This window comes from Platalea leucorodia, assembly GCF_965183815.1.
Source record: "Platalea leucorodia genome assembly, chromosome: 1".
Lineage (NCBI taxonomy): Eukaryota > Metazoa > Chordata > Aves > Pelecaniformes > Threskiornithidae > Platalea > Platalea leucorodia.
Window position 1 is genome coordinate 1497940 of NC_138823.1, and position 27695 is coordinate 1525634.

At 48.0% G+C, this 27695-nt stretch overlaps 1 protein-coding gene across 4 annotated transcripts; it reads left to right on the forward strand.

Moving 5' to 3' along the window:
• Positions 1-279: 279 nt before the first annotated feature.
• On the forward strand, positions 280-27693 carry EEF1D (eukaryotic translation elongation factor 1 delta). 4 transcript variants are annotated; one of them, XM_082324961.1, is made up of 11 exons: positions 280-367; positions 2118-2146; positions 9003-10252; positions 12874-12997; positions 14753-14824; positions 21515-21583; positions 22769-22865; positions 23126-23229; positions 24930-25178; positions 25828-26022; positions 27597-27693. In XM_082324961.1, exons 3-11 carry the CDS (start codon positions 9003-9005, stop codon positions 27633-27635), a joined length of 2199 nt encoding a protein of 732 aa, XP_082181087.1. In that variant the 5' UTR covers positions 280-367; positions 2118-2146; the 3' UTR covers positions 27636-27693. The 4 variants fall into 4 exon arrangements, with proteins under 4 accessions (XP_082181087.1, XP_082181089.1, XP_082181088.1 ...); XM_082324963.1 differs by lacking the exon at positions 21515-21583; XM_082324962.1 differs by lacking the exon at positions 2118-2146.
• The last annotated feature ends 2 nt before the right edge of the window (positions 27694-27695 follow it).

The following is a 27695-nucleotide window of genomic DNA, read 5'->3' on the forward strand; positions in this document are numbered from 1 at the left end:
CCCCTCCCCCCCTCCCTCCTTACCCTGTTGGACTCGTCCCCGCATCTCCTCCACCGCCTCTGGGTTGTACCACTCTGCGGGGAGGGGGGGAGCGCACGACTTCCCGCTTTACCCCCTCACTGCTTCCCCCCCCCGCCGCCCCTGCCCGGCTGTTCCATTGTGGGGACGGGGGGGGGGAGGGCTGCGCTGTGAGTGCGGCGCGTTGTCTCCCTCCGCGCCGCTGTTCTTCCCCCCCCCCCTCCGCCCCCGGCACGCGTGGTCCGCGCCGCCCCCACAACCCCCCGCGCGTCGCTCCCCGCCTCCCTTTGCCTGGTGGAGGCCGAGCGGAGCGGAGCCGCCTGCGGCCTGGCCGGGCCCAGCGCTGCCGGTGAGTGCTGCTGCTCCCCTTCACCGGCCCGCCGGGAGGGCTCCCCGCTCCGTGGGGGTTCTTCATCCCACCCCCGCGGGCCTCGGGAATGGGAGTTTCCCCTGTTCCTCTCACAGCCCTGGGGTGGGAGCCCCTCATGATCTGTGAGGCCCTTTCCTCTTCACGGGCCAGGAGAAGGGGTTGTGGGGCCTCCTCATGATCCGTGGGGTCCCTTTTTCCTCTCACGGTCCCCAGGAAAGAGGTTATGATCACCCCCCTGTTATCTGTGGGGTCCTTTTTTGCTCATAGGCCAGGGGAAGGGGGTTTTGGGGGTACCTCGTTATCAGTGAGGCCCCTTCCCTTACAGTGGCGGGAAGGGGAGAGTTGTGGGGGATCCTTAATAAATGTGGGAGTCTCTTTCCCTCTTACAGTCTCAGAGAAGGGAGGTTGTGGGGTTCCCCCATCGTTTGTGTGGTCTCTTCATGGCCTCGGGAATGGGGGTGGGTGTCCCCCCATTATCTGGGGGGTGCCCCCCTGGAGTCCTGAGGGAGAAAGCTTAGGGTGCCCTTGCTCTTTGGGATTACTTTTCCCCACTCTTAAGTCCCAGGGAATAGTGTGGTGATACACCCCCCATCCTCCCTGTAATCTCTTAGGTCCCTCTCCTCTGGGAAGGGGGTTGTTGGAGGCCTACCCATTCCCTGTGGGGTCTCTTCTTCCCTCAAACCCCAGAAAAAGGAGGTTGGGGGGGGGCTCATTATCTGTGGGATCCCCTTTTCCCCTCTCAGGCCTAGGGAAGAGGGGTTATAGGGTTCTCCCCTCTTTTTGGGGTCGCTTCCCCTTCACAAGCTCAGGTTGCAAGAGCACCCTGTTAGTGGTGTAAGGGCTGGGTGGGCTGATGCTGGAGGTCTCCCTAAACCTGTGCACCTTTTGGGACAGATTCCCTCTCTTTTGGGGGGTGCCGATTGTGGGGATACCCCTGCTACGTGGAGCCTCATCCCTTCAAGTCTCAGGGTCAGTGTGATTCCTGCCCTGGGAGGGAGGGGATTTTAGGGGACCCCCTGTCCCCAGCAGCTCCGAGTGCCTCGGGGGTCTGCTTTTTTCCCCATTTCTCATCTTGGCAAGGGTTTCTTGTCGAGTCACTTACTGCAAAGGGAAACCGGAGCTGCTGCCCTGGCACAGAGCAGCTGGCAGCCCTCTGTAACTGAAGCAGCGGCCTGATCCAGCCCATGGCCCAGCACCCTTAGGTGCCTCCCCGAACCTGGTGTGGAGCTGGGAGCCCTGTAATGTCAGGGGCCTCCCCATTGCTCTGTAGGTTCACCTGGGCTCTGCTCATCTCACCTCTCCATCTCCTGGTGTTCCCAACCCCTCTGTAACCTTGGCGGTGCCTCCGGCAGCCCGTCTTGCTTTTTCTGCTTTTCCTTTTTGTTTCAACGACAGCTCACTTGGGAGGTATCCGTTTCCAAACTATATTTGGGGAATGGGCAGAGCTGGGGAGGAGTGGTTGTGCGGAGGCTGCTAATGTGCTCTCTGGGGGGTTGTGAAGGATTACAGCGGTAGCTAGAGTTGCTGAGGCTGCCACAGTCTGTCATTCCTCCCCGCCTCCCCTCCCGGTGTTCACTGAAATCAATATGGATTTGTCCTTTCACATCTAGATCATTGATGTTTTGGAATTGATCGTAATCTGATGTTTGCAATCCTGTCGTGCTCAGTGTGGAGGAGAAAATAACTTTGCTTGGCTGTATAGCTGTAATTCTTTCCTCTCCTTTTCTAGGTGTGCCCTCTTTCTCCCTGACCTTGCAGGTATGCCTTTTTTTCTCTTCACCCAAGTTGTTTGTTTTCAACTACTTTGCTTTTTTTTTTTTTTTGTGAAGATGACTTCTTTTCTGTCTTTCCCTACTGCTGATTTCCCATGGCCTTGATTATCTCTTCATTAGCAATCAGCAGCCTTGTTGCTTGGAGTGAAGAGTCGCATTTTTAGGTGATGGAGGTTGGGAGTCGTTGTCGTTTCCCTGGCTAAAGGTTAGTGTGGAGCTTTGTATTATAGCAGAGGTGATGAAGGCCTGTCCCTTTCCTGACTCTGTGTCCTGCTGCTTTGAGCCACTGTGAGTTGGGGGAGAGCCAATTTAGGGAGTTAAACCAGCAGAAGAGCAATACTACACAAGCGTTAATATTTTCTTTTGCTTTAGCTGCCTGTATTGACTCAGTGCCAGCGCCAGTGTTGAGGAGGGGGTGGATTTGCTCCCTTCAGCTGCAAGAGGCCATCAGACCCTCTGGCGTGAAACCAGTCTCAGTTCTTTTAACTCTGAATCACCAAAAAGAAAAAAGCGGGAGGCGGGGCAGGGTTGATGCTTTTCCTTTGCTGTGGAGCAGGTAGGTATGAGGCAGCTGTGTCTAAATGGGGCCCAAATGCCTGGCTGAAATGGCTCTCGCTTCTGTGCAGGACTGCAGCAGTAGCAGTTTTGGGAAGAGGAGAAGCATTTCACTAGGAAGGCGTCGGCGGTGCAGATGTTTTGAGTGTGGCATAGACCAGGTGCCAGCCTGAGGCTGTAGAAAGGAACAGACTGGTGCCTGTTGGACCTTCTTGCTCTTCTCTCTGCTCTGTCTCTGACACCAAATGGGTCCTTTCTGGGTTTTCTGGCGTTTGTTTTTCTTGCTGCTGCTGGGGTGAGTGTTCAGGAGCTTCTGGTGGAGCGGCTGATGTGACATGCGATAGGACAGGAGCACTAAATATATAACCCGTGTTGGCCTGGTCAAAATCGGCCGTGCCAGGGCATGTAAGCAAATATGCAGATGGAGGATTGGGACAGGATCTCCTGTAGTGAGAACCCGTCAGTGCTGGGCTGGGGGAAGAGCAAGCGGTGTTGGCTTGGACCTGCAGAAATCAGGACTTTCCTGCCTAAGTTTTAGGGCTGCGTCCCTGGGGTGTTTTTGGAGTCAAACCACAGCAAGCTGCCCTGCGTCTCTGTCATCCCGTGTCCCCCCGGTGCCACCTGATGCCCACTTTTTGATGTCTTCTCTGAAGAAGGGAGTTAAATTGTGCCTGTAATCTTGCCCTCTTGGTTATGGTTTGCAGAAAGCAGCTGTCACGTCCCTCCAGCAATCAGTGACGGATGAGATTTGCTGCTCTTGCTTGTCTAAAGATACTTTTTCAAGACTATCGGAAATATTTTAAGCCACATCAAACTGTGAAATTATTTCTGGGAGAGCTAATTTCAAACCGTGGTGCTGCCTGACTTGCTGTGCCTTGTTGGCAGCTGACAGGTCAGCCTGGCACACAGCTGAAATTAAAATCACAGTTCAGTTCCAGTGCAAGAAATTGTGTGGGGCCTGATGGAATTTAGGTCTCTGGGAGGCTGTGAGAAACTCATTTATAACCTGACTTCCCCCCCAAAACCCCCACATTTATTTTATAGGCCTCTCAATTCAGGAGAAATATAACTTTCTCATGGACAGAAGAGAAAGAGCGGCTTTCATTAAACCGATAAAAGGAGTTGACTTAACTTTCTTTTTTTGGCCTCAGCCTTGGGGTAATTTATTGTATGCTTTTGTTTTACTGACTTTTTAAAAAGTAGCTAGACTTAATGGGATAATGCAGCCAAATAGCTGAAGTCCAAAGCTTATTTTGGATTTACAGAACAACAATAGAGACCTTTTCATTGCCTATTTTTAACTTTATGCATTTCCCTGCAGCGCTGGAAGCACAGCACACATTTGTTCTGGCTTGAAATACCCAGGAAGCGGTGACAATACAACACCAAGCCCAAAGCTCTGAAGCAGTAGCTATGACTAAAAAAATCTTCTTTCAGGTTTTAGTAAGCCCTTTTTAATAGGCCTAAACATTGACCTGTGATTTTTTTTTTTGTTACTTGGAAGTATTTGATTATTTGCATTGATAAATATTAATAATAGCATTTGCCTTTCCAGTGGCTTTATGCTTTGTAAAACACCTGACAGATTGTCTGCACTGTCACTGGAAAAGCAAAGTTGTCCTGGGTACGCAGGAGCCGGTCTCTGGTGCGGGCAGTAAGATCCCTCCTTATGTTTTTCTACACAGATTTGTGTTTCTTAAACACTTTTCACAAAGTTTGCTGCCTCTGTCTCAAAGTATTAATTTATCTTTGTGCTAAAAAAATGCTAGTTAAATGAAAAACTGCTTCACTTCTGAAAAATGTTACTGGGCAGCGGATGAATGTGGTCTCGGGAGTGGTTTGAGCGAGAGACCTGAGCTGCCAGCTTGGTTCTGAGTGTGTGCAGACTGATGGGTTTCTAATTCAGCTCTAGTTTCTGTGCTCTAATTTTTGCTAGCGGAGAGTGTGCATAAAACCATAGCATGTTCTTTTAATTGTAAAACTTTCTGTTTGAGGAGGTGAAGCGAATAGTTGTCAACACCAGGTGGAAAGCATTGAAACAACCGTGCAGGCTGTGGTTTGGTGCAGAGGTACATCTTAACTGCCTCAGACCAGGCTGCGAGCAGCGTGGCGTGTGGTGCAGGCTCTTAAAAAGTCCAAGTCGGTTTAAATTTCTCCTCAAACCTCTGAAGAGGGGAATTTGTCCCTCCAGACTTTGTCCGATCAGGTATCCTCCCTTCACTCTTGGTACTGTGCTTTGGCAGACTTGGCTGAAGCTGGATCATGAGCTCGCGTCTTGGCTGGAGTAAATTTGTATGCTGGGAGAACTGGTAGTGCTCTGGTCTGGTGTTAATGGTCTGCAGCTCATGTCTCATCAGGCTGTCTGCTCAGGTGATGGTTTGTGTAATTAAAATCCTTTTATATGCCTTTTCCCAAGTTCCTCTGGGAAAACTTATGAACACAGGGTAGAAATGACTTTTTTTTTTTTCAATTTTTGCTGGTGTTTGTAAACTTCATTGAAAATCTAGTCTTTATCATAACTGAACCTAAGGTTTGGCCCCTCATGGAAACAAATAGGTGCTGCAAGTATCTTGGACTTGATTTCGGAAAAATGGCGTTGCTGCTTGTTGTGGTAAATTCCCTTTACGAAGATTTTCCCTGGTAATAATCTTCATTAAAAAACCAGAACGTGAATTCCTGTGAACCAGGTTTGGTGGGAAACACTTGTGGTCCCTTTGGCTGGGGGGTTTGTGTTGCTTCCTTGCAGAAATACCCTTTTTTTACATGGAATGTTGAATTGATGACGTAAGAAGCTGTGTCTTGTCAGGCTTCGTAAGTGTAGCCTCAGAGGTGTGGCTCTTAAAGTCTGAAATTGCACCGCGGATGTTCACATGTTGTATTGATGCTTTTCCTGAAAAATGAGTAGGCTGAGTATTGGGGTGAATGTTTTATTTCTGTCTCATTCATAGGATGTTGTACTGATCACTAACTTCTGGTAGACATAACTACAATTGTGTAAATTCATCATCTGATGTTACAATTGTTACATTTTCAGAATTCTTTAAGTATTTGCTATATTGGTGTTTAGTGACCTGAACCTGGGGGACCGGAGCTTCACTTTTTGCACTAGCTGATGGTATTGGTCTGGCAGGTTGGGAGCCTCTCTGGCTGATTCTCTGTCGTGATGGGTAGATCCTTTTGGATATGTGTATTTTTTTGCTTGTTATTTAAAATGAAAAGTAACTGAGTGTATGTGGTGTCGGTTGATGAAGGTAATGTAGTTCTGGAGAGTTAACCAGCTGTAAGTTTAATTCAATGTATTATGTATGGGGGGGAGTTAACGGTATGGTAATACATTTGGCTGTTGTCATTCTGTATCCTAGCTGCTGCATCTCTAGAACTGGAAGCTTTCTCTAACTTTATCTTTTTTCTTAATGCTATCATAGGAGCTAAAAAAGTAAGTACTCTCTAGTTGTTATGTGGTTTTTGCACTCTCTGGAAAATCAGGGGAATATAGGCACCGATCTGATGCTTCTTACTAGACAGATTATTGCACAGTTTTCTGATTTCCACTGGAAATAAGTATACCTTTACAGGTTTCTTTATTAAATTCACCTGTCTCTCACATTGATTCAAGACAGTTCTTTGATTTGAGACTCCTGATAGTTGGAGTCCTCAATAACGCACCTCACCCTTGAGCTGAGCGATGTGGGGGCTGCTGTTGGCTTAAAGACTTGAGCAAAATCACCTATAATTAAAAAAAAAAACAAAAACAAAAACAAACAAACAAACAAAAAAAAAAAACAAAAACCAAAAAACACACTAAATCCCAAATTTTAGTTTTGTTTTTGTCAAACGGTCATGCTCTTTCTATATGAAATGTTAATAGCTGTAATGCAAATGAAATATTTAAAGGTGTGACAGTTTGAGCTGTATTGAGTCATGTCTGGGTTTCTTGTTACACCCACTAGAGATTCCTCCTGAAATAGTTTTAAGTCATAACCTCAGAATATGATAACACCTGCATTGGGTTAATGAAGTATTCTCAGTAAAGGATCTCCTTGAAGGCTTTATTCCCTTACACTATGCTTTTTCCTTGGGATAACTCCAATGAATATGAACGTAGAGCCAAAGAGAGCGTGTCAGGCCAACGCAGAAATCTGATGACCTGTTTAGCAGTCTTTATCGACCTAAATAACATAAAATTTCAAATGCATTGCCTTCACCCTTTTGCATGCCTTACCTATGTACTTTCAGCTGTGCGCTTTGCTTTCCCTGTGGATTTTGTGCTGGCAGGTTGCTGCCCTCGATCTGGATGGCCGTTACCGTAGAAAGCGTGCGCTGCAAAGCAGCGCCTTTGCGCACAACCCTTTTAATTTGCATCATTTAATCCTTTTCCAGTCTGCCAATGCCTGAAATGCAGGTATTGCTCTAGCAGATGGTGCCTTGTCTTTGACGTTACCCTCCAAGAATCCCATTTAAATTGGCATCTCCTGTAAAGATTATTTTTTTAAGGGGGATGCTGTTTGCCATGTAAAAACATAAAAATATCTTAAATTATTTGTCCAGCAGCTGAGACAATCAGGAGTAAGAGGCTGCCTCAATGGTTGTTTTTTCTTTTTTACAGCAGGAACATATCCTTGTACCTCAACTTGTGCAGGCTCTTTAGTGGCACGGCCATGTCTTTGGTCCGCATGACCTACGTGATGTCATTTTTCACTGCTTGATGATAACACTGTGCAAGGAAAGCTTGTCCTGATGAGCAAACCTGAGTTACTGCTTGCTCGTAGCATTGCTCCTACCTTGCAATGCGTGTGCTTCCAGCTGGGGTGTTTTTGGTGTTGGTGGTAACAAGTAGATTAATGTTTATTGAAAGCACTGATTTGTGTGTACTAAGAAGTGTTTTATTGCTCCATAACTTGTAAAATGCAAGAGGAGAGTGTAAAGTAAAATAAAGATGTCAAAATAAGCTTCAATTTAAATGTTTTTAGCTGTATCGCAGTGTTTTCAGCAGCTGGTGGAGGAGCAGTTTCACAACTCCAGTAAGAAAAAGATCTACTTTTGCTTTTCCTAGTAATTTTTATAATCGAAATATAGTATTACATTGCTTTAATATTTTAAACTATATAAAGTTAAATTGAAGGTTTAAAAAGGCAAAAGTGTTTACTTGTAATAATAGCTTATTGGTTTTACTGGTCTGTCAAGCCCCGGACTTGAGGCTTGTAAAATCTTCCAGGAACGGTTGGAACTGCAAGCCATCGACTGAACTCTGGAGGATATTTCAGCTGTATAGGGATTTTATTTGGCAACCTGTCACAGATAAATTTGTGGCTCTAAAACTTGCAGCTGTTGGTAGCTAAAGAGAAAGCTGGCTTACAGGTACTTCATTTTGGACCTTTGTTTTTTAACTCTAGGGATCTGACCATGTAGTAGTTTGGCAGAGGGGTGATTACCTACTCATTAGATATTTAAGCAGTACAATAAATTCTGTACTTGGAGAAGTATTTCCTATACCATTTCCAATGATCTTACACATATTAGGAGCTGCTTGATTTTTTTCTTTTTTCCTCTGGTAAAGTATGACAAAGGCAGGAAAACACAAAGCAGATGCAATATTTTTCATTTCAATAGAAGATTTTTTTTTTTTGGTAAGCTAAACGAATTATGAGATCTTCAGGTCTTGGTCAATTTTAATTTGCCAGTAACTGGGGTTTTAAACCAAAACTGAGTCATAGTTTTTCAGTCAGCTCCCTCTGCTGGCTTTCTAGTAGCAAAACACGAATAGGTGTAAGCAGTGCCCTCTAAAGATACTCAAGAATTGGGGCGTTTTTAGCCTGTCTTCCCAAAACAGTGCCTAGTTGAGAACACCTAATGAGTATTTAAGGACTAATCTACTAACTTGGATGAATATCTTATACATTACCAGGCATTGGAACAAAACCTCGTCGTTTTTTTCCTGCCAGTTGTCTTCAGAAGTGAAATTTGAAGTGCTTTCAGTGCCTTCATTTTTAAATAGTAACGTGCAGAATACGTCTCAGAACAGCAGAAGTACTTTAGGAGGAAGGTTATTTTGACTTCAGAAACTGGACGTGTTTAGGCAGTTTAATTTCTTTGGATGAAAATTTATGACAAAGGAAAAATCGAACTAAATGCTTAGGCTCTTTACCATGAATAATAATGGCATGATAGCTTTGACGTTCTTGTAGTACTTAAGATTTTACTGAAGTCTGATGCATGCCCTTGCTTTATTTAGTTTTGTTGCAACTACATTGTTGTGCTTATCTTTTAATGCTGCCACTCTTTGGAAGATGAGGACAAGGAAGCCTCCCTGCCCAGTAGAAAAAGTGTGGGTAGACAAGCACAAATATGATGAAGCAGAGAGACTGCATTACGAAAGAGAAGCGATGCTAGCTGCTGCGGCCCCTGAGGAGTGCCAGGAGGTAGAGGCTGTAAATGGAGTCTGCAATGACGACTCTGTTGAAAGTGAATTCAAGGGAGACCTGAAGAGAGCAAGGAACGGAAAGAAACAAAGGAAACGGAAGCGTTCTCCAAAACCCAAAAATGTGGCCTCCAAGTTAGACTCTATTTTGACCGGTTTGTTAGCTGACCACGTGTGGTTTGACAAGCCTTTCTATGATCACGCTGAGAACATGTACAGGAAAAAACTGGTGGATTGTCAGAACGAGGAGGCACCTGAGACTGCATTAACCGCTGAGCAGTCCCCTTTAGTGGCCAGGTCAAAAGCTGTCCAAGATGTTCCTAAGCCAAGGATGCTTTCAGCAGCCCTGTCCTGCTCCCATGGTAGTCTGTCTGCGTGTCACCATGTTGTTCAGGATGTCTGGGTCAACAAGTTTGACTTTGATAAGGCTGAGGAGGTGTTTATTGAAAAATCTCAGTTCTTTGTTCCTCCAAATGTCCTAACCATCCCGTCTGTGTGCTCAAACGCTGGCAACATTGGGCTGAGAACGCCGGATGAGGGCTATGTTACAGCCCTGCCTACCCCTGCTACACCAAGCTTAGCTCCAGACGTCGTTGCCGATTCTGCTTCTTCCTTCGTTACCAGTTTGCCTGGCTCTGTAGACCAGACTGTAAATGGTAAGCCACAGATTTCAAGCTTGCAGGCTCTCATGTCAGAGGTGTGGTTAGAGAAACCTCTCTATGACGATGCTGAGAAGAGCTTCTACGAGAACATGTTTGATGGTCATCCGTCGGGCAAAGTCAGACAGCAGCAACGCGGCTGCCCCGAAGCATCGAAGAACCACCACGAGGACGGGAAGGACCGCAGCGTTGGAAAGCAAGCGGGCATCGAACGCGTGGAGATTGCCACCAACTCTCTGCTTCTCAGTGATGCTGAGCAACCTCCGCCTACCTGCTTTTTCCTGCACGAGGACAGCGAAACTGTGTGGCTTAATAAGCCGACATATGACAGTGCCGAGTCACGATACTATGCAGCTGAGGCTCTGAAAATGTCAAGAGCAGGAGAGAGTACGGAGACGCAGGAATCCGCAGTAGTAAAACCCTCCCAACCAGCTTCAAGCGTACCTGCGCCAGAAACGAAGTAGGAGAAGTTTATTCTGGGGTAACACTCACACATGCAAAACTGCCGGGTCAGGATTGAGCTGAAAGAATTTGCATGTGTAGAAGACGGGCGTCTTTTCTGTCCGCAGGACCGAGCGTGCGTGCGGCGGTAGGGAGACGCTGCTCCTGAGCCAGGGAGCCTGTTCGTGGGCAGGGGAACTGGGGGAGACTCCTTCAGGGAACCCCCTTTCTCCTGGTGAATGCTGGTGGCTAAAGGTGGTATTTGTGTGGTGCCAGAGGTTAAGCATTTAAAGTCAGGGCTGGTAAGCGAGCTCAGGTTTGACTCCCTCTTTAGATGGGGGAAGCCTGGGGTGATGCCCCTTTCTCTGTTCCTACTACATACAAAAAGCCATAAAAGTGAGAAGTTGGAGGGAGTAACCACGTGTTTTAAACAGGCCTGCAGAGGATGCAGCGCTTCATCTTTGAATTTGAGAAATGAGTGGTGGTTATTTGCTGTGTATTTCTGTTAAAAATAGCACAAGGTCCTTCAGAGGAGTGGTTATCCCCAGTTCTCCTGCAGAGCACATAGGCTGGTCATTGAGCTCTGCAAGCCGTGACTACATTTGAGCATCCCTACCAGCATCCAGCTTGAAGAAGGCTTGGGGGTGACAGTGAAATACAATTTCGGGCGTCAGTCTGGTGTGAGCATGTGCTGTATTTGCTTCATTGTGGGAGAAAGTTGCCTTTCTAATTTGTTCGACCATTTGGTCTGGAAGCTGCTGTTAATTTTGGGACAGGGCTAGCTGGATTACAGCTTGTTTGATGTGCATACGTAGCTGGGCAGGAAGAGCGTGTTCTCAAATTGTACATGCTTCATGTTTGTAACGTGCAGTTATAAATCAGTTTGCAGACGAACATTTAAAGGCTTCTTTTTCAGTCCTGGATGAGGTGCAGTATGATACCGTGCTTTCTGTGATAAAAATGTGCTTTTATCTATGACTGCTTGAACCAGGGCTGTAACGCCCTGGGAGCCTGTCCGAAGGCCAGTGCTTAGATGTTATTTTGCAGTGACTGATGTTCTTAGAAAAAAAAGGCTCTTGGAGTATCAGTCCTTATTTCTGACACTTTTGATCCTTGAGTTTCTTAGGATTTGTTGGAAAGTTTTAAGATCTTTATGTCAAGTGATACCGAGGGTTACAGACAAGCTTTAGAGCACACATGCCTTTCACCCTGTCCTATTTGGGATAATTTTCTCTTTAGTTGGACAAAACTAGATATTTGGTCGTGCCTTTCACCCTTCCCCAAGAAAGTCCGTGTGTCCTTGTAAAATATGTGGCATAAGTTTGTCTGTAACTGGGATTCTCTCTTAATGATACTGGTTGGCAGCTCAAGCAGGGTCTTGGAGGGTTGAGTGTTGGGAGTGGCTTCAATGCAGAGGACCTGTGGTGGCCTCTGGTCTCCTCTGAACGGGTAGATGAGAAGGGTGCTTGTTTTACAAAAGACTCATCTGTTGGCTTCCACGGAAATGTTTTACTGGAGAGCTGTGGGGTTTTGAGCTGGTAAGGAAAGGGTTTGCGGGTTGCTCTTAGTTGCTCTCTCTGCGTTGTGTGGTGGCACCTGGTAACGGTGTGGTTTCGTTGTGATGCTCTATCCCTGCTCTCCCCACCTCCTGTAGCTGTCCCCTGGCTTGAAATAAGGGCACATCCTCTTCTCTTACTGTTGCAAGGGCTCCATCATTTCCCTTCAAGTTAAGAAATTAAACCTTTGGAAGCTGCTGCACTGAAGAAAAACAACACCATTTCACAGCAGCGTTAGGATGTTTCACGCTCTTCCTCCCTGTAGTGCCAGCTGTCTGTTCCTTGCAAGTGTTGCATTGCTGATGATTTTAATTTCTAAACGGTTGCAGCAGCTTCCAAAAGGGCATGTGTGCAGTTACCTGCAGTGCCGTTGTCATTTGCGTGTGTATCCGAATTCCTGGAAGCTGGTCGGTGTCAGGCAGTATGCTGTGCCGGGCTGATCCTTACAGGAGGATTCGGTGGTGCACCTAGTGAAGCATGGGGTGATCAGGTAGAGATGTGTCCTGCCGAAGACAGCCAACAGTTGCTGTCAACGCAGTTGAGTCGTGTTCAAGGAAGACCGAAACGCGTTTAAATGTGTGAGCTGTAGCGTCAGGAGTTGCCTGTCACGTACGGAGTGCTCCCTCGTTGGCACGCGTGGCACGGGCTGCTTGGAGCCGCGTATTCTTCAGTCTTTGGTTTCACCGTGGCCAGGCGTCTTAAGAATTAAAAGCATTATTCCCTTTTTGATTCTCATACGCAAGACATCTTTCTTAGCAGCGCCTGTCTAGCGTGATCTAGCAAATCCTGCTCTGAAAGCTTTTTTGTGGAAGAAGGTACAGATCAGCTGATTTATTCTGACCCCACTTGCTGTCCCGTCGCTAAATGCAGGTCAGGTCAGGCAGACGGGTGGGTGATTAGGCTGCCCTGCTTTCTTAATAGGATCCTGTTTACTTAAAGCTTTCCACTGGAGGGGAAGCCACCAGAGAGCTGCAGGCGCAGCTCCATGGGGGAAGAAAACGCTCTTCTGACAAGCTCATTGCAAGCTGTTAACCTTAAGTACTTCTAGGAACTTACTTTGGGTTTTCTTTTTTCCTTTCTGCAGAAAAATGGCAGTCGACTACTTTTTGCATGAGAAGATCTGGTTTGAGAAATACAAGTATGACGATGCTGAGAGAAGATACTATGAGCAGATGAACGGACCAGTTGGCAGCTCTTCCCACCAGCAGGTAACGCTTGTTCTCAGGTGGGGTTTAGCAGAGTGCTGGAGCTTTAAGAACTAGTACAGAGCAGGTGAAAGGACATGATCCACCTGGACGTACGCTTCTGTATTATTTCCACTCTGGGTGCTGTTTTTTCCAAGTGTGAGAGTCTTTTCTGGAGCTCTCTAAGCCTACCCCCAGTTATGACCCCTTTTGTCTTTTCAAAAACCTTCTGTGGACTCAGAGGAATTTTTCCCGTACAACCAGTGTACTGGGAGATCAGACACCCTTGTAACAACAGACAAACCAGTTATAGGTTGCAGCAGTTAATCTTTTCAGGCTGCTGTGGCAGGGCACGAATGCTCTCTGCAATCTAACGGGGACACAGTTGGAGCTGTAAGCCCCGAGAGCTGCGGTTCTGGTGGCTGGGCTGGGCGGTACGCTGGGCGAACAACTGCCCTGTCCCCGTTCAGCCAGGGAAGACGCTGTTTTGCTGTGGTTTTGAAGCAGCTAAGCTTTCCTTGGCAAGGGATATATTGGGTAAATGTGAGATGCTTGATGTTTGAAGAGAGGCACCGTGGCCCCAAAGAGACCAGGGATTATATTCCTCTCCTTGTACTCCTTGAAACATTCAGTGTGCTCCTGCAGAAGACTGCATCGCAGTACTGGTGAGTTGGGGGAAGCGTGGTGCTGCTGCAGCACACCTGCGCTGAAGTAGTTCAAGCTTAAATATTAGCCCGAAATTATTACTATTTAAAGGTACGGAGCTGTTGTAACCTCTTCCTGCCACGTAAAGAGCTGTTAACTGCTTATGCATTTGGTTGGTTATGTAGAAAGCTGCTTAAAGTTTTAAACGGCTGTCTTGCAAGTGTTTAAGGGGAAGCTTTTTGCTTAAGTAATAGCTTCTAGGCACACTGTCTGTTCCTGCTGCCCATGCTAGTATAGTGGTGGCACAGCACCTAGGACGTGCATAAAAATAGAAGCTATAGATAAGCGCTCGAAGTAGATGTTAAAGTGCAAACCTCTGCAGTGCTCTTAGAAGAACTATTTCGTGCCACGTTAAGGAGCTTCCAGTGAAGAAGTTCTGCCTTTGAGAGGTGGTGTGAAGGCTCTGGGGGAGATTCTGCAGCAGTTTATCAGCCACTTCTCTGCTAAGGCAAAAGATCCACGCTCCTTAAAACCTTGGCTTCTGGGCAGTTTCATGTCTCGGATTTTGCTTGTGGGGTTGCAGTCTGGGAGAGGCAAGGAGTGAATGGATCATGGAAACTGAATTGGTGCCCTAGGAAGGGAATCTTCAAATCCAGGCTAAGGCTCAGCTGCAGAAGCATGAGGGGGTGGAAAAAAAACTTGTGCTGCTGTACTCTGGGTCATACCTCTCTGGATAGAAGACTTCAGTCAGGGCTGTCACTTCTTGCCTGAATACAATGACAGGTAATTCCGTGACAGAGCTGCCTAACCATAGATCTCCAAGGAGTCCTGAAGTGACTCCAGCCCTCTGCCTGGCTGGCAGCTGTCCAAACCATCAGGGTAATAATAAAGAATTTAAAAGCTCTTCACTGGATGATCTTCTGGACACGTGGCCTGATGGGACCAGGGATTGCAGTCGGTGCTGCTTGATTTAGAACCAATCCTCCTTGCAGCTAAGTTTGCAGTACTTGCTGAATCATTGGAAGGAACCCTCCCCTACTCTTACCCTCTCTTTTTTTTTTAACTTCCCTGACCAGTTTGCCATGTTTCATATTTTTTTAAAAAAAATCTTGGTTCTTTCTGCACTGTTTGCAGGAGAACGGAGCCAGCACGATCCTACGCGACATTGCCAGAGCCAGGGAGAATATCCAGAAATCGCTGGCCGGAGTGAGTACCCAAGCTCTCTCACCAGCTGGCTACCCGCAACCATTTTTAGCTGTGATGCATCTCACAGAACTTCGCTGTGACCACTTCATAGATTGTGTGGCTTCTTATTTTGAAGTTAGAGGAGAAGACTAAGGTGTGCAGCGCTGTGTACCACCAGCATAGCTCCATCCGATCAAGAGCACCCTTGCTACTAGAGTGCATGCTGCTTACCTGCTTGCTAGCCTGCAGTGCTTTTTAAAACTAACTGGATTTGGGTTGAAAGTCTCCAGCTGTGCATTTCTTTACTTTTTCTGCTGGTGGAATGCTAGAGTTTGTTCCCACAAGTCTTATCTAACACGTCACTGTTCAAATAACCTTGCTGAGTAGCAAAGCACTGAGCTGCCAGCAGGAGTATGTCTGTCTCTCTCGGGGTACACTGAGCTGCCACCTTCTCTTTCCTGTTTTGCTTTCAGTTAGGGTATGTGCAAAAAAATGGTATCTTCCATCTGCTGCATCGAGGGAATTCAGCTTGGCTACTAGCTCTGAGTCTGGACCGTCCCGTAGAAGTTCAGTCACCTCCTTTCTGGAGGTATTTTTGTGCTGATACGTAGAGACAGCACTGTTAAAACTCTTAATTTTTCAATAGGAAGGTGAGTTCTTAAACTAATACGTGGACTGGTTTCATGAGTGAAGAAAATTCACAGAATACAGCCCATGTGTCTTGATTTCTTACCTCTGCGGTGGGACTACTACATACCTGCGCATACCTTCCATCTGAGGGTGTCCATCCTTTATCTATGTTGATTTGGCCTCATAACTCCCTCTTGGGGTATTTAACACCCTCAGTTTCTATCTAGAGCAGCACAATCACAGGGAATCGAGCCTTTCTCAAGGGGAATATTTCATATTCCTCCTTAACACAAGCAGAAAGGAGCCATACATTTGGGGTGAATGCGAAGGAGTTTGGCTAATTGCTTTCCCCGTGGCGGTCTCACTGTGCCTGTTGAAGTCGACACTACAAAAGCAGCTTCTGCAACCGCTCACGTGAGCGATCCAAGATACTCCGTACTGCACTGGAAACTTGGAAGTGGATGTGGGAAGAGCAGGGTAAATTTGATGAAAGGATGGTGGGAAAGAGTTAAATTTGCTTTGGTTAGATTCAGTGGTCCTGAATACAGCGTGGGAGTCAATGGAAAGTTGGGACATCTTAGCAATATTAAAACCAAACTGAAACATGTTGAGGAGGAAAATACTTGGAAGTTTTCTAATGCTAGTTTCTTCCTTCAGCATCAATATTTCAGCCAACAGCTTCGGGAAGATTTTCCTGAACCGGCTCATTTAAGTTCAGATCTGAAGTAACATGTTTGGGCTCTCAGTAAAGACTATCGGTCCCTGTCGAAGACTTTTAGTTTGGACTTTAGTAAGGCAAATATGTGGGGAAATGAGCCCCTGTCCCAGACAGGGATGGAGAACTTTTTGCACGGTGTTAAAAATGACTTTGGAAAGACATTTTGAAACGGAGTGAGGTCTCTAGCATCAGCTTCTTCCTCCAAGACCTGCCTCCTTCAGGAGCAGAGGCTGGATGTGGTGAGGAGGGGCAGGAAACCTAAATACAAATCACCTAGCGGTGCTGCTGGTCTACCCTGAAGGCATATTCTCATCTTGCTGAATGGTCTGTGGTTTGCCAAAGATGAGGAGTTTCTTGCCCTGGCCTGTGACTCCTGTTAGAGAGCTTCTTTATGTGAGAAGCACGTCAGTTTGGATTGTCCGGATCCTGTCACGGGGAAGACTGGGAGAACTGGGAAAGCACCAGACCAAAGCTAGAACAGAAATGTGAGAGTATAAAGTCCTTTGCACCCCTGTGACACTTGTTGGCGTTAGCGCTGAATAGAAAAAATTCATCTGCTGGATTTTTTTTTTTCTTCCTGTGAAGAAAGCTTGGTGGGCTTGAGGATTTAAGGTCAGGACTTGAGCCATGGGGCCTTAAAACTGGAATCTGGGGTGGTGCGAAAAGTGGACTGAGACTCTGCAGTGAAGGCTTGAAGGAAAAGCATTGTGTTACTGCATGACTATTGGGGAAAGCATTGTGCACCCTGATCCGCCTTGCTCTCAGGGGCACGCCGTGGTGATTTAACCTATAGCTGCCATCCCGCTCTCAAAGGATGCGCTTGCTTGGATAAGCAGAGCACGTGGCAGCAGTGACCTCCTTTGTTTTCTAGTCCCGTTTTACTGATCATGCCTTACCCTGGCTTACGTGATGCCCCGGAGAGCTCACCTTTTCAATTTTTCCACGCATTGCCCTGGAACCTGAAGCGGTAAACCACGGTTGGCTCTTCTGTGCTAACGTGTGAGTTAAAAAGACGGAGCTGTTGAGAAACGGGTCTGAAACATCAGCTTTTGTAGCTTGCATTTCTGAAGGATCATCATTGATCTCGGACAGCTGTGCCATAGAGCAGGCTTGACTTTAGAACATGCTTAAACTTTGGTTTTATGTTTCAGAAAGTCAAATTTACACTGTCTGATCTACAGCACAATAGCGAAGCGTGTTTTTGTAGTCAGGATTTAGTCTTTCCTTCCACCTGAATGTGCAGAGTTATCGTCAGGTGTCTAAAGATGTAGCAAGTGAAGACTTGGTTGGTATAAGATGGGAAGATGGAAAATTAGTGCCTTCCTTTTGCTGTGAAATTCAGCCAAGGCCATTTTCAGATCTGCTTCAGCTGGATAGTGGTGTTCTGAAACGTGTGAATGAGCATTAGAAGGGTCGAGGCAGTGGTTTGTACCTCCCAAAGGAGGGTACAAAGCTCTGATGCTGGAAACATTTGTTTGCACATACCTTTCATCCCGCTTTGCATGGTCATCTCTGCTTTAACCAATCTTTCCGGTTGACATCTGCTCGATCGCTAATGCTTTCCTAGATACAGAGTGGTTAACATGTGCAGTACTGCAGCTGGTGGCGTTGAGACCGCAGGTGGTGAGAGATTTTACAGCTGGGGACCTGAGGCACGGAAAGGATTGACTTGCCTGAGATCATGAGCAAGTCCAACAGAGCGGGTGACTGAACTCTCACTTCCTACACCCTCCCCGGGGGCCGTAACGAAAGGGATGTCACCGGGTAGGTGGCTGGTGTGGGAATCTGAAGCTCTGTTGTTCCCCTCTCTGCCCAAGCTCCTTCTTACAAAGCCTCCGTATTTGTGCGTTTCCTGCGTGTGGGTTTCAAATAAGAAAAAACTCCCAGAAAAACGTCTGATCTTGCTAAAGTGTTTGGAGACCACATTCAGAAACGCATCTGTGCGCAGGGAACGGTCACACCTTCTGTAGGAGACCAGCCAGGATCCATCCTGCTGGTCTGAAGTGGGGGAAAGCCTCTTCTACTTCTTCAGCATCATTTCCCCGCAGTTCAGTTTTGTGTATCGGACCATGGCTAAATTTTCTAGGTTTCCAGAGCTCCCCTGAGGGGAAAGGTGTTGTATCTCCGCATGCACAAAATAGGTTTATTTTTTGTGTGAAGCTACGAGTGCTTTGTGAGCTCTGGATGGGAAAACCTACACATCTATAACTGCGCTAGTAAACTCTGCGTGCTTTTCTTTGTAACTGGTTAACTCAAATGAAGGGAAAAGGGTTGATAACCTCCAGATACTTCTTGTAGCGAGGGAAGTGCCAGCTTTCCAGCTGTGTCCGTTGGCTGGGCCTGACATCCCAAGGGAAAAGATTTTACCTGTAGTTGTCCAGAGGGATTTCTTTCAGCTGATACGGAGAAGTGTAACCCTTGCCAATTTTTTCTTCTTCATTAGTCAGTGTCTCTGATTTTTAAAGTATGTTTTAGTCAAACTTTAGAGAGGGACAGATGTTGAAAGCCCTTTGAGGCTGAGGCTAGATTCTGTTTTCTACCCTTCATAAGCAAGAAGTCCCAGGGTTTTAATTTGCTTGGATGATTACATTTGTATGCGGTCCTTGGTGTGGTTCCAGGCTCGCTGAGTGCTTCTGCTGTGCAAAATATTTTGAATAGGTTGCAGCACTGGTCAGTGTATCACTAATGTGAGTTCAGCACAAAAACTATGGCTTCAGCTTAGAAAAAACAAAGGTTTTAGGAGCTCCGTCGATGAGACAGTGCGCGGGAAGTGGCTGAAGTGATGCTCTGGAACTCTCCACCTTCGGGATTTTGAATTACTCTCCTTGATAAAATTCACAAACACTTGTGTCGAGCTTCCTCTTGGCACAGTTGAGTCAGAAGAGGAAATAGTGCTTGGTTGTGCAGAGGAAAAAACACGCTCTGGGTAGGGTGTAGCTTAGGTTGGTGGCCACATCGCTAAAAGCTTGAAAAATCCTCACCTCAGGGGAAAGCCCACAGTCTCCTAACGGCAACTTTTCCACAATTTCTGAAAGTGTGGCTTGACCACCTCCCAAAATTGGGAACTTGGTTCAGCGTTTTGCCTCTTCTACCGTGCTTTACACAGGTTACAGGTTCCCAAAGGACGGCTGGCCTGATTTGTGAAGACTTTTAATCTCTTGTTTGCTCGAGCTTGGGGCAGGCAACCCTCTCTTCTCGCCGGCAAGAGATGGCTGTGCTCAGGCTCACCCTGCCCTGGGGTTGCCCAGGACTAACAAGTAATGCCTGAATTCCGCAGGGTGGTGATTGAAATGCTGTGTCTGTGAGCGCTGTGAGCCCCCTTCGCGTTGTAAACCTCCCTTTTAAACAGGCGTGAAAAATACAGCGCAGAGGAGCGAGTGAATCCTGGTTTAGGATTAGCTTAGCATATGTAATATGCTGAATCCGTTCGTCCAGGTGCACAACACCGAACTACTCACATCAATTTTGTGGGTGTTTTAACCTGTAGGTGCCTCCAGGTTGTTAATCGATCTTGCCATTTCTGCGGAGACCTCAGTAGCAACTTGCAGCTGAGAAATCCCGGAGGTGAGACGGCTTCCCACAGAGCCACCCAGGCATCTGCTGCAGCTCCTCCGGCACCTGTGCTACCTGTATTACCGCATACTGATGGGCAGGCGCATCCTTAAATGCCCCACCAAGAATGCTGACTCTCCTCTGGCCTTCCTTATCTGTTATTTGCAACCTTAACGTCGTCTCACCTGCAGGCTCAATGCAAGCTGGCAAAGGAAGGGTGAAAAGGGAAGGAATTGGTGCATCGTAGAGCTCTGCTTTGCACGGTTCCCTGGGTGCTACACAAAGCTTTACAAACAGCACCTGATGGCAATATACAGCTAGGTTTGTATCCTAGTATTTTGTACTACTCAAAAGGTCTGTTGAAATAACAAAATGTCATTTTTCCATGCTCTTCCTTGTTGAGAACAGCTTCACGCAGAGGAGAGTGTTTCAAAGTCCTCTCACCTTGCTCTTGCAAGCCGCAGCTACAGTGGTTTTGGGGAAAACGGCCGTGATTTTCTCCAACTCTTCCCCTAAATGACACAACCACACAAGGCTGGCAGGTTTGTCTTGAGCTGGAGGCCTCCTGCCAAGCTGTAGATGTTTTTTCCTGCGGGACTACAGGGAGGAGCAGTGCTGAGCTATTCCGTGTGAGGCTCCAGGATGGCAGATCAGTATCAAGGTAGCTGGTACTGCCTCAATTTAGATTTCTCATTTTTGAGGGCTTATTACTAACAGGAAAGAAATGCGGAGGCATGAAGGGCTTCTGTGGAAAATGTTTCCACTAAACCTAAGAGCCAGGGTGTAAAAGCGGGCTGTTCCGCAGCACCGAATAGCCGTAGCCGTCTTGCGGCGTCTTGAACATCCACGCTCGTGCGCAGGACAGCCGGTTGGCAGGGCAAATGCAGAGCCTGCTGAAATGCTTCAGCCTTTGGCTAGAAAACATGACTAGGGCTTCAAAGTGCCAAATATCTGCGGTGCTTGCTGCTTAGCTGAATCAGCAGGCTGCTTTTGGGGGGAAAAAACCCAGCTGTGTATCTCTTTGCAGGTGACGCAGCGCCTGTGTTTGATCACGAGCCAAAACAAGAAGTGCTTTTTCAAGGGGTGGGGATGGATGTGACTATTGCCAGAATTTACTTTTCATTGAATTAACTTTAGACCTTGGCCCCGATGGTGTAACTAGAACAGGAGGAGGTCAGGCAACAAGTTCATCTGAGGTTTAATTTTTGTGTAAGGCTAGGGCTAGCCTGGTGTGATGAGCCCACTGTGGCTAGCAGCCTCCGTTCTGGTGGAGCACGTGAGGATGGAAGCCCGTGCAGGGGTCTCATCAGGTTGTTAGTGCTGACTGGTGTTACGTTGCTTTACTCCTCCCTAGGAGAGATGTGTTAGTGGTAACTGGGGACTTCTTAAGAGTCTTGATAACTTCACGTGTGCTTCTGCATCTGTCAGGTATTAGATTTTATCTAAAGACAGGAGAGCGAGCAGAGACCGCGGTGCGTGCCGCAGTAGCGCGCGCACCTGCTTCACCTCTGATTTTACGGATGGCTGAGCCCATGCTCTGGACATCTCGATCCCGTTCTGCCACCCAGCTGCGTGACCTTGCTGCAGGCACTGAGGTGTTTAACAAGAAGATGGCAGAGTTTGTGGATAAACGTTTCTGTGCGGGCTTTGTTCGGTGTGTAGTTGGCGTGAGGCTGTATCTCGTTGCTTGACGATTTGTCTTGCATGTGGATCTGCTTCCTGCACTTGGACTGCATCTTCCAGCATGAGTGAAATCCTTTTCTATCTTCCGTGTTGAACCAAACGTCCCCCAAACCTTTTGCCCTTTGCAGCAGAAGACAGTTCCTCGTAGCAAAGAAGCTCCTTCTGCCCGTCACAAGAGGCAGTCAGGCCGCTCAACTGTAAGTCACCTGCGCACGGATGGAGCTGGTTGTGTGATTTGCGAGGACGTTGTAGGGCACGGACAGCCCTTTCTTGGAGAGGTGGATCAAGTTCTCCTTCCTCACAATGAGAAGCGTTTGTCCTTTGGCAGGTGGTTGGAGCTCACCCTGTGTAACGGGATCTCCTAGCAGGGCGTTTAGGTCTCGCAGCTTCTTGTCTGGGCACTGCGGATCTGCACTCGCGTTCCTGAGCCTGCATCCACTGCAAAGGCTGCATTGGAGATTGATTTTTCTGGTGCTTTTGACCTCTTCGGGTTGTTTTTTTTTTTGGGTGGGTGGAGAAGGGTCTCTTTGACCTTCCCGCTGGGAGCAGCTTGCACTGCTCCATGTGTCTCCCAGGGCCGGGCATCTCCCAGACCTGCTTTCCGTGTGCCACGTATTCCTCATCTTAGCCCCTCTCTCCATCTTAAGTGACTGCTGAGATCTCAGAAGCAGGTCAGCTGCAACAGAGAACCGCATTATAATTACATGCAGGGTCCACTTGAAAGAGTATAAATTATTTTCTCTATTGTTTTATTCAGTTATAAATGCCACTTAAAGTGTGAAGGCCTGTTATTTTCTTTCCCTTTGCCAATTTGAACTTATAGGTAAGGGCCTCCTTAAAAGAAATGACAGCTCTTTTTTGCTGTTAAATACTTTTGAAGCTGAATTGGTATAATTGCCCCCTCAGGATGTGTTAAAGTAGGTTTAAGTTGTTTTGAGAGGAATTAGAGGCTGGACGGGGGAAGGCGAGAGCATAGAAACGTCGGGATCTCTTTCCAGCTTTCGCGGTGACTCGCTGTGTGACGTTAGGCAGGTCGCTTCTGTGCCTCCCTTTGTAAGAGGAGACCAGTTGCCCCATTTAAGGGGTGTAGCATGAAACTTTTGGAAACTTTGGGTGTGTTTAGTGGCCATCTGTGATCTGAGACCACGGAGAATGACTTTATCCTTTGCTCATCAGTGCCAGCTGCAATTTCTCAAGTTCCATGCTTCATTCTCTAGAGCTAGTATATTCTTTTTAGAAAGCCTTTAGAGAAAATGTCCTTGTTCTTAGATCAGCTCTCAAATTTTCTTCTTCCCTGAAGGCATGACTCTGCTTTGCTTCACTGAACCACTGAGCTTGGGAGCAGGTGAACAGATTTTTCATCTCTGTTTTCCTTGTTGCAGAGTGCAAGCACAACCTCTTCTGGGCCTGCTGGTGACCAAAATGAACTCCTTTCCAGAATTTCTCACCTGGAGGTAGAAAATCAAAACCTTCGCAGTGGTAAGTAGGAGAATCTTTTGGCACGAAAGCAAAACTGGCTGGGGTCCTGCTTCTCTGGGGTGTATCCCTTACTGACTTTGTCGCCAGGTGAGCACATGCCAGTGTCTTGATCAGAGCTTTGCAGGCTTCCCTCTGACTGGGGCAACTGGTGTTTTTAAAGCCCACTTTGAGCAGAAGTAAATTTGTCCTGACTTGAGAGCTGATGCAGATCCTATAAGATAAAGTTGGTTTGTTTTTTTTTCCTCTCCCCCTTCTCGCAGTTGTTGCAGACCTTCAGATGGCCATCTTCAAGTTGGAAAGCCGCCTGAATGCTCTGGAAAAGTCATCTACCTCCCACCAGCCCTCACCGGTTCCTCCAACCCAGGTGAGCCTTGGCAAAGTGTTGTTCCTGAATGCTTCACAGTCACAAAGTGCCGGGTTATTTCTGTCCTCTCCTGGCTGGCTGAAGATGAAGAGATGCTCATAGTTAGGATGAGTTTGCTGCAGGTTTTCCAGCAGTGTCGGCAGCTGCCTTGTCATCTTTGAGTGATGACCACCACACATCAAGTGCAAGGTCCTGCACCTGGGTCGGGGCAACCCCCAGTATCAACACAGACTGGGGGATGAAGGGATTGAGAGCAGCCCTGAGGAGAAGGACTCGGGGGTACTGATAGATGAAAAGCTGGTCATGAGCCGGCAATGTGCGCTTGCAGCCCAGAAAGCCAAGCGTCTCCTGGGCCGCATCCAGAGCAGCGTGGGCAGCGGGGCGAGGGAGGGGATTCTGCCCCTCTGCTCCCATGTCCTGAGACCCCCCTGCAGCCCTGCCTCCAGCTCGGGGGTCCCCAGCACCAGACAGACATGGAGCTGTTGGAGCGGGGCCAGAGGAGGCCACGGAAATGGTCCGAGGGCTGGAACCCCTCTGCTCTGGAGAAAGGCTGGGAGAGTTGGGGTTGTGCAGCCTGGAGAAGAGAAGGCTGCGGGGAGACCTTCTTGTGGCCTGTCAGTGCTTAAAGGGGGCTGGTAAGGAAGATGGGGACAGGCTTTTTAGCAGGGCCTGTAGCGACAGGACAAGGGGTGATGGTTTTCAACTGAAAGAGGGGAGATTCAGACGAGATCTAAGGAAGAAATGTTTGACGCTGAGGGTGGTGAGACACTGGCCCAGGTTGCCCAGAGAGGTGGGAGATGCCCCATCCCTGGAAACATCCAAGGCCAGGTTGGACGGGGCTGTGAGCACCCTGATCTGGTTGAAGATGTCCCTGCCCATGGCAGGGGGGGATGGATGAGATGACCTTTAAAGATCCCTTCCAACCCAAACCATTCTATGATTCTATGATCTTTCCCAAAAAGCGTGTGTAGAGAGGAGTGTTCTGCCCTAAAACCAGCAAAGAAGCTACGTTAGAGATTTCAGCTAGGGAGAGCTGGTGCAGATCTGTGGAAGTTTGGAGTTAATACATACTCGATTAGCATTTAGCCCACGGTGCTGCGAGTTTCTTAGCACACACCAGGTAAAATGCCCCTTTGGTAGAATAGATAAGCTGAGTTGGTGACACTTTCTTTTTAACAAATGTCTCCTGTAAGAATGTATTTAATTTAATTTAAAAGAAGACTCTCTGGGAGCTGAATGCGTGGCACCAATTTGATCGAGTCTTCTTGTAGGGTGGCAGATGTGCTACCAGTGGTGCTGGTGGGCTCTGCCGTTACCCTACGGAATGCGTAGGCCCCTTCTCATGCTAGGCGAAGGTGCTTGGTTGCGTTCCCAACTGCCGTCCCGCTCGGACTCTTACGGTCTGGATATCCTGAGCCCTTAGGAGAAGGATCGGCTCTTGGCTACCTGGTGGTTTTTGCTCTAGGAATGTAAGTATGGCCATGCTGGGCCAGTTCAAAGGTCCAACTGGTCGAATGTCCTGTTTTGATGGCCGATAGCTGATTTTTCACACAAATCACGTGGTGTGGGCCATGTTCACTGCCTTGAGTAATGTAGACTCCTGTTCCTGAGCTTCTCCTGAGTGCTGCTCTGATTCAACTTCAGGTTAATCTTCTCCCCTTTTTCCTTAATGCAAACTTGAATTCTTCACCCCAATGAAGAAAGTGGAACCCTTCAGTGTTCCCTCCAAGAAAGTGGAGCTCCCATCTGCTTCACCGGCAAAGAAAGCTGAACCAGCTGCCGCAGAGGAAGATGACGATGATGACATCGACCTTTTTGGTAGCGATGATGAAGAGGAAGACCAAGAGGCTGCCAAAGTCCGGGAGGAGAGACTGCGTCAGTACGCAGAGAAGAAGGCCAAGAAACCGGGTCTTATTGCCAAGTCTTCTATCCTTCTGGATGTGAAGCCAGTGAGTAACTGAAGTGGGGGAGCTCCTGAGTGCTGCAGGAGGCCGTAAATCATCTCGCTCGCGCATCCGAGCGGGTTGGTGAAGATAGGACCTGCAGATTTCCAAAGGAAGAGGGGTCAGAGCGAGGTGGGATATTGCAGCTGGGATCTGTAGCCTTTGCGCTGCTGCCCTGTTCCTCGCACCAAGCGCAGGCTCTTATCCGAGGTTCCCCTCACCAGGACTAGCCCTTTTCTTCGAAGAAAAGAGAGATAATAAATGCCCTAAAAATGGGAATAAACCTATCTTTGTCAAATTGTCATGGTAGAACAAAAACTCTGGGCTGGCTAGTGCTCCGAGAGATGTCCTGGGTAAAAGTCACTTGAAAGTGAGCACTCCAAAGCGGTCGTGTTGCTGCAGGAAGAATCCCCCTTGCATCTGCGGTGCCTGTAGGTAGAATCGAAACACCACGCTGTGCAGCATTGCTGCAAAGTCAGATTTAGCTTGGCTAACCCGTCGGCTAATTCTGATGAAAATAGTAGCCAAGAAAGGGCAGCTTGGATCAGCTGAAATGTACTGAGAGGAGTGGGGTTGAATTTTAAGTCCTGCGTCTTGGGGGTAATGGCGATCTCGAGGAAAACACTGAAGTTCATACTTGATGTTTTTTTTCCAGTGGGACGATGAGACTGACATGGCGAAGATGGAGGAGTGCGTCCGGTCCATCCACATGGACGGGCTGGTGTGGGGAGCCTCCAAACTGGTCCCAGTAGGCTATGGTATTAAGAAGCTCCAAATCCAGTGCGTGGTGGAGGATGACAAAGTCGGGACAGACATCCTGGAGGAGGAGATCACCAAGTTTGAAGACTACGTAAGTCTTTCAGCGAGCTGGGTGACGCCTGACCTGTGCGGGGTCATTTTTAACTAAGGTTCATTTGCAGGTTTTGACAAAATTGGATTTTTAAAAGAAAACCACATGGAACTGATGGTGTCTGCCTGCTGAGGCACTTGTAGAGTATGTTTAAATATATTTTTTTAAGGCTGGCTGATGCAGATACTTTGCAGAGCCATTTTGCATCCAGCCCCCACCGACTGTTACTTTGCGGAACCCCTGCTTTTACAGCACCAAGGTAGACACACAAGTCATAAATCATAGAATCGTTAAGGTTGGAAAAGACCCTTAAGATCGAGTCCAACCGTTAACCCAGCACTGCCAAGGCCACCACTAAACCATGTCCCTCAGCACCACGTCTGCCCGTCTTTTAAATACGTCCAGGGATGGAGACTCAACCGCTTCCCTGGGCAGCCTGGGCCAGGGCCTGACAGCCCTTTGGGGGAAGAAGTTTTCCCTAAGATCCAACCCAACCCTGCCCTGGCGCAGCTTGAGGCCGTTCCCTCTCGTCCCATCGCTTGTTCCTGGGGAGCAGAGCCCGACCCCCCCGGCTCCAGCCTCCTTTCAGGCCGTTGCAGAGAGCGATGAGGGCTCCCCTCAGCCTCCTCTTCTCCAGGCTGAGCCCCCCCAGCTCCCCCAGCCGCTCCTCCCCAGCCTTGTGCTCCAGCCCCTGCCCCAGCCTCGCTGCCCTGCTCTGGCCACGCTCCAGCCCCTCCATGGCCGCCTTGGGGTGCGGGGCCCAGCGCTGAGCACAGCATTCGAGGGGCGGCCTCACCAGTGCCCAGCGCAGGGGGACCATCCCTGCCCTGCTCCTGCTGGCCACACCGTTCCTGACACAAGCCAGGGTGCCACTGGCCCTCTTGGCCACCTGGGCACACTGGCGGCTCATGTTCAGCCGCTGTCGACCAACACCCCCAGGCCCTTTCCCGCCGGGCAGCTCCCAGCCGCTCCTCCCCACGCCTGCAGCGGTGCCTGGGGTTGGTGTGCCCCACGTGCAGGACCCGGCCCTGAGCCGTGTTGAATCCCATACAGTTGGTCCCAGCCCAAGTTTAACCTTGTGGCTGGGGCTGGAGGAGATGTCTCCATCCTCATCCTTCCTCTTTCCATGGGAGCGGGAGCTCCAGCCCTGTGCTGGGTAACGCGCAGGCTCTGTAACGCTCCCAGTCTCGCTGTTGGGAGAGCAGCAGGCCAGGTGCCTGTTTTTATTGATCTTCTTTGCCTACTCTTCTGCTTATATTTAGAATAAATCAGGAACTTTAATTAAGAAATTCTTAATATGATGTTCTTTGTAGGCTGGACTGGCTAAAGATTTGTGCAGTAGCTAGGACAGTGCTGTTGTGACTGATGTTGCTAGAAATATTAAATAATGGTCCCTAAAGGTCCTCTGACCACAGCCGGGAGGTGGCCTAAGAGACCTGGGCCACGCTTGATCTGTTCGGGCGTTGCTAGTGCATGCTGTGAAGAAATCCCTGATGCGAGTGCTTTCTCTGTTTTAAATGTCTGAAAAGAAAACGCCTTGGTGACCTCTGGGTGCTGCTTTTGTTCTCTTTCAGGTGCAAAGTGTTGACATTGCTGCTTTTAACAAGATCTAGAAGGAAAACTGTATCCCCTCTGAAACTGTAACTAATAAAGATCAAGATTGGGAGTGCAGA